The sequence below is a fragment of the Glandiceps talaboti genome, chromosome 15 (assembly GCF_964340395.1).
Source record: "Glandiceps talaboti chromosome 15, keGlaTala1.1, whole genome shotgun sequence".
In the NCBI taxonomy this organism is placed as follows: domain Eukaryota; kingdom Metazoa; phylum Hemichordata; class Enteropneusta; family Spengelidae; genus Glandiceps; species Glandiceps talaboti.
In genome coordinates, this window is record NC_135563.1 from 17,773,910 (window position 1) to 17,787,531 (window position 13,622).

The 13,622-nt window shown below is 36.0% G+C and overlaps 1 protein-coding gene across 2 annotated transcripts in view; it reads right to left on the reverse strand.

Moving 5' to 3' along the window:
- The window catches only part of LOC144446549 (dedicator of cytokinesis protein 1-like), a 59,772-nt gene that overhangs the window by 26,461 nt on the left and 19,689 nt on the right, over positions 1-13,622 (reverse strand). For both annotated transcript variants that reach the window (XM_078136336.1, XM_078136335.1), the window contains 17 exons: positions 11,165-11,336; positions 10,498-10,621; positions 9,942-10,023; positions 9,219-9,343; positions 8,002-8,100; positions 7,363-7,447; positions 7,021-7,130; positions 5,953-6,157; positions 5,241-5,344; positions 4,926-5,015; positions 4,403-4,503; positions 3,709-3,843; positions 2,949-3,072; positions 2,233-2,410; positions 1,591-1,718; positions 901-996; positions 15-208 (listed from right to left, as the gene is read on the reverse strand). In XM_078136336.1, coding sequence (XP_077992462.1) covers positions 15-208; positions 901-996; positions 1,591-1,718; positions 2,233-2,410; positions 2,949-3,072; positions 3,709-3,843; positions 4,403-4,503; positions 4,926-5,015; positions 5,241-5,344; positions 5,953-6,157; positions 7,021-7,130; positions 7,363-7,447; positions 8,002-8,100; positions 9,219-9,343; positions 9,942-10,023; positions 10,498-10,621; positions 11,165-11,336 — 2,152 coding nt within the window. The remainder of the gene's footprint in view (positions 1-14; positions 209-900; positions 997-1,590; positions 1,719-2,232; positions 2,411-2,948; positions 3,073-3,708; positions 3,844-4,402; positions 4,504-4,925; positions 5,016-5,240; positions 5,345-5,952; positions 6,158-7,020; positions 7,131-7,362; positions 7,448-8,001; positions 8,101-9,218; positions 9,344-9,941; positions 10,024-10,497; positions 10,622-11,164; positions 11,337-13,622) is intronic.

Sequence of the window (13,622 nt, forward strand, 5' to 3'; positions counted from 1 at the left end):
AGAATGAAACTCACCTGTTTTGTAACATGATCATTACTGACCAATCTCTGGGGAAGACATTCTTGGAGACTAAATCTCTGAACACCATGAAGATTTCCATCAGGAAGTCTAGAAGATCAGTTCTGTTTTGAAAGTTGTTGATGTACTCCTGGTAGTGGTATTCATTCATTTGTCGTAATAAACCAAGCATACAGGCTACAAAATTACCCTGTGATAGAAGGAGTAAAGTGTTGAGTTTTGGTGACAAAGACATCCCATGAAATGATCATGTAAAGTGATAGTCAACAAATATTGAAATACATTAGATTCTGTAGATGGTGAATAACTTCCCTATCTTGGTAACTCAACCTAATTGGCTTGGCTTTGCAAATTGACAGGTGATGCATTATTGCAACTATTACTGCAACATGACAGGTATTGAGTTATTGCAACTACTACTGCAACCTGACAGGTATTGATTAATTGCAACTACTACTGCAACCTGACAGGTGATGCATTATTGCAACTATTACTGCAACTGGAAAGGAATTTAGTTATTGCAACTATTACTGCAACTTGACAGGTGATGCATTATTGCAACTATTACTGCAACTTGACAGGTATTGAGTTATTGTAACTACTACTGCAACCTGACAGGTAATAAGTTATTGCAACTACTACTGCAATTTGACAGCTATTGACTTATTGCAACTATTGCTGCAACCTGACATGAGAATTTTCAACATTTTGTGACAGATAATTCCATAACTCTTAATTTCCAAAAGTGTCACGGACTGCATTGAATGTTCCAAACCTGTCAACGACTTGCCATCAATAGTTTTAGATGTGAAGACTTTCAAGAAAAAGATGAATCCTCTAACACAATGTAAATATTTCCAGATAGTTAAAAGTCATACTTACTATGAGTAGAGAATCTCTATCCATATAGATAACAGCTTGAATTATTGTCCTCAACAGTTCAATCATAAGTATACTGATGTCTTGGTGGGTTGGACCCTGGGAAAATATGATACAACCATTTTTCACATGTTAATACATAAAGAAGGTACACTTTTTTTTATTCGGCCATTTGGTCACATAGAGCACTTTTTCCTCTACATTCAATATCCTTGATGCAGATCCTCTGTGTTTTTAATCAATAAAACCTGTTTTGGGACCTAGTTCTTGCTTCATCGCCTGACTCAATGTTCACTTCAAGTTCTGGTTCTGTGATCCACAGGTGCCTATGCATTGTAGTTGAACTGATTCTAGTATTATCAACAAATGTACCCACCAAAGACCATAAAATTACAGACTGTGCCCCTTTAAACCAAAGTAACCACCAAAGACCATAAAGTTACAGACTGTGTCCCTTTAAACAATAATAACCACCAAAGACTATAAAGTTACAGACTGTGTCCCTTTAAACAAATGTAACCACCAAAGACCATAAAATTACAGACTGTGTCCCTTTAAACCAAAGTAACCACCAAAGACCATAAAATTACAGACTGTGTCCCTTTACAGTCATAACACAAGATAATTGCATTTGTCATATAACAGAATTTTGTAATTGTAATCAGCAAACTCAGACAAAACAAGAAGACTTACCACATCTTTCCTGTACAACAATTCAAGTACATTACCAAGTACTTGTGCACAGATGTGTTGTTCTTCTTTTCTCTCAAGAAGTGGTTTGAGTTGTTTCGTTATGGCTTGTAATAAAATATTACGGCTCTCTGTGAATGATGAAAAATTATACACGTTTGCTAACAGCTTTCTATATCTGATGTCAACTTGCATCAGTTTATCAAGAATTCTCAAACATAATTGATTGAATGCACCTCTCAGTAATTCCCGAATCTCATGTTATCAGTAATTCTCAAAACTCTTCCAGTTATCTAAAACATTACTCATTAGACAAATCACTCTATGCTATTTAAAAATACTTTGCTTAGTTACACAGTCATCAATCCATATATCAGTAATTTCTGAAAGTTTACCTCAGCTATTTGCAACGTACAAGATCATCAATAAACTATGGATTTCTAAAATCTTACATCCTCAATAATTCTCAAATCTTGTATTATCAACAATTCTCAAAATTTACCCTATAAGCTATTCTCAAATCTCACCTGGTATCTCAAACAATATGTGTAAGATTATCATCAATATAAAGTTGCCAGGATTTCTCAAATCTTACATTATCAGTAATTCTCAAATCTCACATTATCAGCAATTCTCAAATCTCACCTGGTATCTCAAACAATTTGCTAAGTACGAGGTCATCAATACAGATCATCTTCTGCCTCACCAATCTATCAGGAGGGATGTTTTCTATAAACTCTTTGAGTAATAGACTAAACTCCCCGTAATCAAACACTTCCAGTACCACTGGTACTATAATGGGAAGGGACTTCATTGCAGCTCCCTATCAACAAAACCAAACCAGAATGTTTTGAGTTTTAAGATTTATCAGCAATTTCTTGTAAATGTCTTCATTTTTAAGGTGTGTGTGTGTGTGTGTGTGTGTGTGTGTGTGTGTGTGTCATGTGCACATGTATTGTTGCATTTGTATGTGTCTGTCTGCCTGTGTTTGTCTAGCTGTATGTATGTATGTATGTATGTATGTATGTATGTATGTATGTATGTATGTATGTATGTATGTATGTATGTATGTATGTATGTATGTATGTATGTATGTATGTATGTATGTATGCATGTATGTATGTATGTATGTATGTATGTATGTATGTATGTATGTATGTATGTATGTATGTACATGTGTATGCATATATGTATGTATCTGCATGTATTAGCATGCATGTGTATGACTGTGTCTGTCTGTCTGTCTATGTATGTATGAATGTATGTATGTATGTACGTAGTACATACATACGTACATATGTATGTATGTATAACTGTCTGTCTGTCTTTAAGTCTGTCTAAGAGATAATGACAATATTTACCTGACAAAGGAGGATAGCATCTGATGTACTGGTGTATTTCATCATGGAATTGATTGACTGGAAAAGTCCTCTCATCTCGTTATCAAACTGCTGTCTTCCCTGTACACTATGCCCCTCTGATACTCTGCAATGAATAACATGATATTTGTAAGTCAAAGTATGAGTACCTCCTTATACTGTAGTCTAACCAAAGATACACAGTACAGGATGATAAGGTTTACATGTAAAAGTATACCAGGTCTCCATTTTAACCAAAATTGTTCATCAGCTTCGTAGATCACAGCTTATGGTGCACAAGTAGTTCAAGTTTAACACCGAGTTAGATAGATCAAAGCTAAATTTTTAAAACTTTGTACTGCTTGTGCTCCTTTACCTATGTAAACCAGGTCTTCATTTATCATTACAATATGTAACTATATAATTACTCTATCATTAAACTCTAGGGAGAACACTTCTGACAAAATTCAATTCAATAACAAATCTTCTATCTCAAATGTACATGTATTCATAGAGTATGAAGAGGATACAGTTTCTTTATTTCACAATCATACACTGTAGTTGGAGTGTCTACACAAATTTCGATTGACTTCTCCATATGTTGAAATGAGTCTTGTCTTTACTGCTCACTATGTGTAAGTAGAGTGAAAATGTCTCCTACTGTTATTAATACTACAAATGTAATGTCATCAAATCTAGGGTTAATTGTTGACATCCAGATATCACAGTGCCCTCTAGTGGCCATCTTATCAAACTAACTTACTGTGCAAAGAGTACTCTTGATCGCACTATAAACTTGAAGATATAGTCAAATGCTTTGAGTGATTTGAACAGAGGTTCCTGCTTCTCCCTTTCATCAGCACGACTCACATACATGTTGAGTACACTCATCAGCTTCCTATGGAGAAAGACAAAATATCACAACATCAGTGTCAATTACTAAGCTTATATTGCATTGAAATTCAACCCAATGGAAACCATTATAATGACTTTTTTGGACAACATCACAAGTTGGAGCTAAAAACTCAAAGCCTAGATAAATCTTGGATATTTTTGAAGAGAGATTTTTATTTCTTGCAGTTATTTATTTCAGGTGAAGAGACATATTTTAACATTAAATCTGAAACTGTATGATTTGTGTCAATACTCATGACATTCTCGTTTTTGGCAATAGCACAAGTTGACATGACGATAGCTACAAATAACAAAGACTTTATCACCACAACTATATCGATGATATCAGACTCTAACTTTACTTCTAGCTGATCAGATTGAGATTAAACTTTACGTGTGAAAAATAATTTTCTGACAGAGCTATAGAAAAAGTTGGTGTGGAACACAAGAATGATCCTATGTAGTAATCATTATGGCTTGACTAATAAGATACATGAAGTAGTAATCCGAAATGGTGGGATTAAAATGTTGGGGTTGAATGTCTATGATGTGAAAAGCCTTACTTGTACGCCAGTGTTGCACTGAAATATTTCTTTATGTAGGAATCAAGAACAGGTCCAAAGTGTTGATACTTCTTGTCGGCTATCAATTGGATGACAAACACCTGTAAATAAGAGTAAACAAATGATTAGTCCTGCAAATATGTAAATGCAGACTCTCAAATCCTTGACAGTCCTTGCCTAGTACCTGGACAAAGTAAAGCCGGGTTTATCTGATTGCATTATTCCTGTCTGCCCCCCAGCTGCTAGTACTATAACAGGGGTGCAACTGTTGATTCATTATTTCTGGTTGCAACTGACTTTTTGTACGAACACTGGCAAACTAAATGATTTTACTGTGAACAATCTTTCAATATTAACTCCACAAGTTGGTGACTTTTTTCTTGACAAAGTAGACGCACACTCATGATGTCAATGTTTACTTTCAATATGGATAAAATACACACTTTTCTTACATGTCAGGACATGTCAGGTACATATACAACATTTTACTGGAATACATGATACACAAAGTTGAGTGACTTACCAAGGCATCAAAGATCATCTCATCATATTCATCACTATCAAAGTTCTCCATCCAGATGTTGAAGAGTGATTCAAGTGTGTCTCGGAGAAACTACAAAGCAAGGAGAAGCACTCAGTCAGTTTGACAGTGGCTACACCAAGATCCCCCCTTTTAATTATATTTCATAAGGAAAAAGGATAGATGACAAAACAAAGGACAAACGAACCACTAGACTACACTCAGATTTATCAAACATATTTTGCAAGAGGTTACTGTCACAAACCCAATAGGAATGTAGTTACTAGTCAGTATACAGAAACAAGGAAAGTAATTTACCTTAACAATTTCTTCTCCATCAACATTTTTAATGAAAGTTGCCAATGTCTTTTGTACTTTGAATTCTGGATCGGCTCTCCATTTCAACAAACCAAGTAAATCAACTGTTGAAAAATTACAAGATACACTGAAATATACATTGGAGTTTTTAAGTTTTTTTTTTTTTTTTTTTTTTTTGAGGGGGGGTTATGGGGGTGACAAGCATTCTAATGCTCTCACAAAGTCATTGTATGATATGATATAGCAGGATGTTTGTTAAAGACCAATGCAATATAAGGATTCAAATATGGGTCAGCAAAACATTTGTATGGTAGAACTGATGTTGTATTCATTACCACCGTTGCTATTGCTACAGCATGTAAAACAAATACCAACTCATTTCCTTCCCAACATAGCCAGATCTCCTTCTAATTCTCAGTACCTGCAATAGCTTTTTACCTCATGCTAGAGGGCCAAACATGCCTATAGTAATGTATGTGAAGTGCATAGAGCGAAAGTTTTGGTGTTGACCAAGGAATCAAATGTTCGTTAATTTTATGATGCACCAAGGCAGTAATATTCTATTTTTGGTATCGAGAAATACATTACATAGGGATATTCCCCTCAGTAAGCAAAACCTGAAGAAAATAACATATAAATACAAAGATTTGGTTAATAGTGTTATACCGGGTCCAGTTATAAACAGGCTTGCACACTGAATGAAAGAACTTACCATTTTGAGGGAACTTAGTTGAGCATACAAGAGTGCAAACTTGGAAGCTATCTCGGTCACGTTCCTTAGAACTCAAACTAAGACTACCACAGTGAAGTCCTCCTTTGTTCTGTACCATTTGTAAAGAACCACTGGTTTCTAACTCACTTTTACTTGATGGCAAACCAAGGTACACTTTAGCATCAACAGGGGCTTTGTTATCATCCTGCATACAACCACACAGTGAATGATTATTACACAAACACAAACACAAACACAAACACAAACACAAACACAAACACAAACACAAACACAAACACAAACACAAACACAAACACAAACACAAACACAAACACAAACACAAATACACTCACACAGACACTCACACAGACAGACACAGACACACAGACCAAGACAGGCAGACACAGAGACACAGACACAGACACAGACACAGACACAAACACAAACACAAACACAGACACAGACACAGACACAGACAGACACAAACACAAACACAAACACAAACACAAACACAAACACAAACACAGACACAGACACAAACACAAATACAAACACAAACACAAACACAAACACAAACACAAACACAAACACAAACACAAATACAAATACAAAGAGACAAAGACACACTTCCAAAATTCTCATGATGACAATTCATTCAGCTAATATTGAGGTATACATGCATGCATCACCTGACATAAAACACATTTCATACAATGTTATATTCTTAGCTTTTACAAAGCTATTCTTCTCTTCATCTCATCCCAATAGTTGAAACCAATGTCCATGTATCCTTTTCATTACAGAGGCCACATTGTGTATAATTCATAATGTACTCCTCAGTATTGCCTCAGACAAAATATAGATGTGCCCCTCAAACATTCCCCCACTCAACTCACAAAGAGCCTTGTACATGAATCGTGACATATCCCTGCTTTGCCTCAAACAAAATAACAGATACGTCCTCCAAAAAATGTCCTTTTAAATCCATTCAACTAGAATGGAGTCATACTATAACAATCAACAACCAGTGAAACTGGTTTAGAATTTGTATCAAACCGATATACTTACCTTTACCTTGAAAACCAACAGATCATGCATTCCATTCACAACGGATGTACCACTTTCATTTAACAATTTGAGGAAAGACATTGCAAATGGATGCTGGTCTTTGTCCTTATCTGTAAACAAAAACAAATTTACATATTAACTGTAAACATAAACAATTTTTCAGGGTAGCTGTAAACATAAACAAACAAGTTTGCATATTTCAATTAGTATAATATGTGATGACAAGATTATTTCCACTACATACATTTTTTACAATTCGTCCATTTCAAATTTAAGTTGAGATTGATTTTGGGCTGGTTCTTACAATAAGCAGACTAAATAAATATATGTATGAGTACTTACTGTCTTTGGTTGATCTGTGTCTGAATGTAAATTTGAGATGAGTTCCATGAAGTTGTTCAATAGGGACATCGATTGGTAAGGAAACCTACAGAAGTGTCAATATATTGTGTGTGTTAAAATCATTCACTATACATAGTCAAGTATTTTATCAATCCATGCGTTATACTTCAAATACGGAGTGTAGCTGATTTTGACAATGTATGGAAAATTTCAAAGAAAGTATGTTGAAGTATACTATCAGTAGTGAATAAGTAAAATGATGGTTTAAATCTTTAGTGGTTTTTTCCCCCTAGAAGTATGAACTAAAATATACTGTACAACTTAAACAAGTCTATGGAGAATTACTGCAAGTACCAAATATTGTAGTCAAGATAAGTTGTCAGAAAATGAAGAAAGCAGGAGGGTTTTTTGTGTGTGGCTTTATCAACTTCAATCTACATTGCTGTAAATTCATCTTATTTCATCAATATTCTTCCTGGTCAATAAACAAATGATGTGTAACAGTAATATTTGACTAGTTTGTAGGGTACACTGTGACAGGGCGCCTTTCAGATAGAGCAGGCCAGTGAGGGCGGAGCAATACAATGTATCTTACAATCTATATAAATATGACAGGTTCTGTGTAAATTCTTTACTTACTTTGAATGTTTCACACCACTTGGGAGATTTCACCTGGTAGTAAACTGAGGACTTAAACTCATTTGTTAGTGGTTGACCTTCTCCCATGGTAACAATATTCTGTAATTTATCAGATAAAAAACGGAGAATTGTTAGATTTAGAGTAATTATTAAATGATTTACAAAGGTTATAATGTACAAGCAGTTCGATCTGTCTTGGTTGATGATCCTCATCAGATTAACAAATTCCATAGTTACAGCTGACCACTAGGTGGTGGTATGATCAGTCAATTGTAGATGTTAAGTAGTTCCATGCCTCGTCTAGTGGTCAGCTGTAACTATGGAATTTATCATTCTGATGAGAATTGTAGACCAAGACAGATCAAAAGCTCAATGCTAAAAAACTTTGAACTGCTTGTGCATTATACACTTTGTAAATCATTTGATCTACCAAGCTGATAAACACTTTTGGTCACAGAGTAATTACCATTATTACGTTACATACAAAAACAAAAGTTCAACAAAAGTATGAAGATGTTGAGAACTGAGTAAAATAGTACATAAATACAGACTCACACTTCCTTTACTCTCTGGTTAAGTATTCTGATGGCAGAGAGGGTACATAACTGAGTCGAGTAGGACGTGTTCTCAAGGATAAAATTCTATACCTGTGACCCGAGGGAAGCATCTCAAAATAATAAGGTGTTGGATAGGTCATTGGTAAGTTTGCAGCTTTACGCAACAAATGCTTGATTTTCACAGAATGATTTCATGTTTTTACATTCAGCACCTCATATGAACTCACACGCAGGTACATCATATTCTTGTAATTACATAAATGAGGACATTCATTCAAACTTGCCAATTCCACGGTCAAATTGGACATCAGGAAGTATTTCTTCAGTCAGCAGACTGTATCTCATTGGAATGATTTACCTGAATACGTTATTCAAGCCAAGACTGTGTGTGACTTTAAAATTAGACTTGATCAGCATAAGAACAAAAAGAGGGATCATCTAAGCCTTTGAGGCTGCCTTCCCAGTCTCACCATAGAGTCTTCCATGGTTATCATAGTAAATCGTGTACACATGTACTCATTCTCTCACTTCCAATTCCAACTCCCTAACTCACTCCCTCATTCCCTAGCTCACTCACTCATTCTCTAACTCACTCCCTCATTCCCTAACTCACTCACTCACTCACTCACTAAGATTTACTTTTAAATATCTGTGACTTACCGTAATAGGAGTGCCTGAAGCATCACAAACTCTAACTGTTACTTCTACATTTTTAGGTGTAGTCTTTCCTTTGTAGTCAAAGTCACCACTAAACAATGTCACATATATGTCATTCCTAACATCAACTGAAAATACAAAACAAGAGTGTAATAATTAATGAAATATTCTCACAACATTTCATTCAAAGCACATGTATTAAAGCTGGACTAGCTGTAAATGGGGTATTCTTTTTCCCCAAACAACTAACAATACTTTCACTCAATATTGTTAAAATACCGACAATTAGACATTGTTGGTGTCAATTTTATCTATAAGTAGCATAGTTATGTAGTAAGTTGACATCTTGATTCATCGGGGTGCTGATTTTTGGGTGAAGACCCCAAAATCAATCTGACTGAATATATTGCACTATACTATGTGTATACTGCTAAAAATGTTTACCCAGAAGTACCCCGGACCTGACTCTTACAGTCAGCCCACCAGTGTGCCCTCTAAGCCAATATGACAGCCACTGACACACATGATTTCTAATGACGCACCAAAATTTAGTGTTCCCCTATCTCTTACTATGTGGTGGCTCACAAGAAATGCCAGTTTTTCTCATTTTGACTCACAACAACAAAATTTTGTTATCATTAAAGGACACACTGATGAGTACACTGTTCTACGTAAATCGGAGTTAGAGTACTATGTATATCACAGAGTAATGATGTCATAACTCACCTGGCATAATGACTTCAGGGAAACCCATCTTTCTAGCAATACACGTCTTCTTATCGACAAGGTAAGCATACTCCTTCATTATCTGTAAAACAGTCAAGATGTAGATAATGTTAATTAACCATTCTAAGGTGGACACAAACCACAACAAATAAAATTTAAATAATACCATGAAATACCAGGTGTACAAAAATAATCAAATTCACCATCATAATATACCTGCAGGTATACAAAATACTCAATTTCACCGACATAACTTACACTGGTGTACAAAAATCACAAATATTAACGTCAGTTCACACTTAAAGAACTAACCTCAATATGATAGGCATGCATCATTCACATTATGAACCTTAACCCTTAAATCATGCTATCTAACGTCAAGTCAAAGTTCCATCTTAAAGTCATACAGGTAATATTACCACAATGAACCTTAACCCTTGACCCTTATCTGACTTCAGGTCAAAGTTCAATATTACATACACATTAGTCATATTTCCGTGAACCTTAACTCTTGTCCCATATCTGATGTCAGGTCAAAGTTCACACTTAAACTCACCTGAGCTATGTCACCATGCATCATTCTCATTGTGAACCATAACCCTTGACCCCTACTATTGATTTCCTTAGCACCAATTACTTTTTTCAGAACATTATCCAATGACTCATTATCACTTGAAATCCTGGAATACAACACAATCAGAATCATAATAACAACCATTAACAGAGATCAACCAGGCTGGAATGCGACAAAGTCTCTGAATCTAAGAAGTGACTTGACTTTGCCATATGACCTTCAAGGTAAATGTCAAGGTCAAATGTAAAGTTACCAGCAAAATGGAGTCTCTAGGTATAATAACTACATTGTATGCAAAGATGTCCATATATCAAAATTCCTAAGCTGTGATTTTAGGCCAGGTTTCATTGAAATTGGCCGATGTATGTCTGAGATATGATTCTACCGGTACACACTGACACATGGCTGACAGAACAAATTCTTAAGCTCTTCTGGGTATGGTCTGCTGACAGCTGATCATTAGTTACTGCTAGTGATGGCTGGTTTCATTCAGCAATATCCCATTGTAACCAGCCAAATTTAGTTGCAGCAAGAGATAATCAGTTTTATCAACCTAAATATACAAAGGATACCTCTGAAAAATCAAAGTACAATCTCACAAAATGACGTTTATCAGTAAACTGTCTTTGATAACCGTATTATTACTTACTGCTGGAATGGTACAAAGTGTTGTTTATCTTCATCACTTTCAACCTTCTCTCTAACAATATCTGTGATATCCATGGCAGCTATTCCAAATGGACGTCGTAAGTCCTGTGTGTATTTCTTGTCATTGGCACTACTACTGCTACTGCTGCCACTGTCCCTATATTCCATCTTGCCTGTTTACAATTAAAGAGCACCTTACTCTAAGTTACTGGCCTAAACATTGCTAGACATGATGCAACAAACTCACCTCCATCTTTTCTCTTTATCACATAAATTGCTATGGAAACACTGTAGTACCAATATGAGATGACAGCTGGTTGGATGAGGTTATGCATAACACAACCAGAAAATTCTTACTTTGAATGTTGCTACCCTTTGGCAAACTGAAATGGTTCATATCAACAACAGGATGGCATTGCAATGAAAAATGCACTACCATGCATGTCAGAATCTAACATCCAAAACCCCACCCCTCCCCCAAAACTTAATCTCACCCTCAGTGCATTACACCGGCTTTGTATATTTTCTGGTCCAACATTTTCTGGTTGTATAACATTAACTCATCTCCAACTAAATTTCCCAACTTAGTGAAAATTTTCACGATGAGAAGAGAACCTACCTTCAGAAATTGTATGATAAATGCAAGCAACAGTGATCAATGTTTTATAAATGTGTGATATTTACTTTGGACATAACAAATCAGTGACATATGAAATACACCTGATGAGTGACTATGAATTCCTGAGTCAAGCAAGATGCTTAGAATTGAGGCAAAGGCAAGGAGCTTAGAGAGAGAAGCAATCAAGGGTATTTTAATGCACACTGGAACTTCCAGGAAGTATTGCTTAACCATCAGACACAAAGTTTTTGCTGTTGCTTTGCTTAGAGGGGGGATACAGGAATGACTTATTTGTCAAAGACTTTTGTTTTGATACTTGTGAGTGTGAGATACGTTATCTTTGCATGTACACACTATGTCAGGAATGTTTTTCCTTTGCTAAAATCTGAATGTGTGTCTGATGTTCACAATGTAGTGTTCACTGGACACACGTAACCAGTGTGTCTGATGTTCACAATGTAGTGTTCACTGGACACAAGTAACCAGTGTGTCTGATGTTCAAAATATAGTGTTCACTGGACACAAGTAACCAGTGTGTCTGATGTTCACAATGTAGTGTTCACTGGACACAAGTAACCAGTGTGTCTGATGTTCAAAATATAGTGTTCACTGGACACAAGTAACCAGTGTGTCTGATGTTCACAATGTAGTGTTCACTGGACACAAGTAACCAGTGTGTCTGATGTTCACAATGTAGTGTTCACTGGACACACGTAACCAGTGTGTCTGATGTTCAAAATATAGTGTTCACTGGACACAAGTAACCAGTGTGTCTGATGTTCACAATATAGTGTTCACTGGACACACGTAACCAGTGTGTCTGATGTTCACAATGTAGTGTTCACTGGACACAAGTAACCAGTGTGTCTGATGTTCACAATGTAGTGTTCACTGGACACAAGTAACCAGTGTGTCTGATGTTCAAAATATAGTGTTCACTGGACACAAGTAACCAGTGTGTCTGATGTTCACAATGTAGTGTTCACTGGACACAAGTAACCAGTGTGTCTGATGTTCACAATGTAGTGTTCACTGGACACAAGTAACCAGTGTGTCTGAATATGTAGAACAGGACAGTAGTACCCAGAGTTCTGCAGTGACCTTGCTGGATTATATCTGTATCAGGTACACATTCATGAGTTTTGGTTGGTTATCTTCCATGTTCCAATCACTTTCTCTACAGGCTTTATGGTAGCAGTTTACAAGGAGCGTTTCTTGAAACATCAGCAGTGGAAATACCTAACAGACCATTATTGAGGTAGAAAGTACACGATCCTTCTACCTGCAAGTTAGCAGTATTACTGACAAGACAGTTGTTGCTGGTCACAAGTCACACAGCAAACAGCAGAAAGAAACTGCAACAATGACAAAAGTGTATCTTCATTTTAGGTTACAGAACCTGTCTTGGAACAAGATATTCTTGATGGAGTATGTCACAGTATAGAATATCAAATGCAGCCAGGTGTTGAGGTACATACAACGGCAGCGAGAATAGCAAATATACTTCAATCTGAAATGTTACATGTAATACATGTCTATGTGTACATCTTGGCAGATTGCAGAATAGCAAATACACCAAATGCTGAGGTAGATTATGGCAGTGTACAGAATAGCAAATACACTCAATGAGGTAGATTATGGCAGTGTACAGAATAGCAAATACACTCAATGCCGAGGGAGATTATGGCAGTGTACAGAATAGCAAATACACTCAATGCTGAGGTAGATTATGGCAGTGTACAGAATAGCAAATACACTCAATGCTGAGGTAGATTATAGCAGTGTACAGAATAGCAAGTACATCCAATGAGGTAGATTATGGCAGTGTACAGAATAGCAA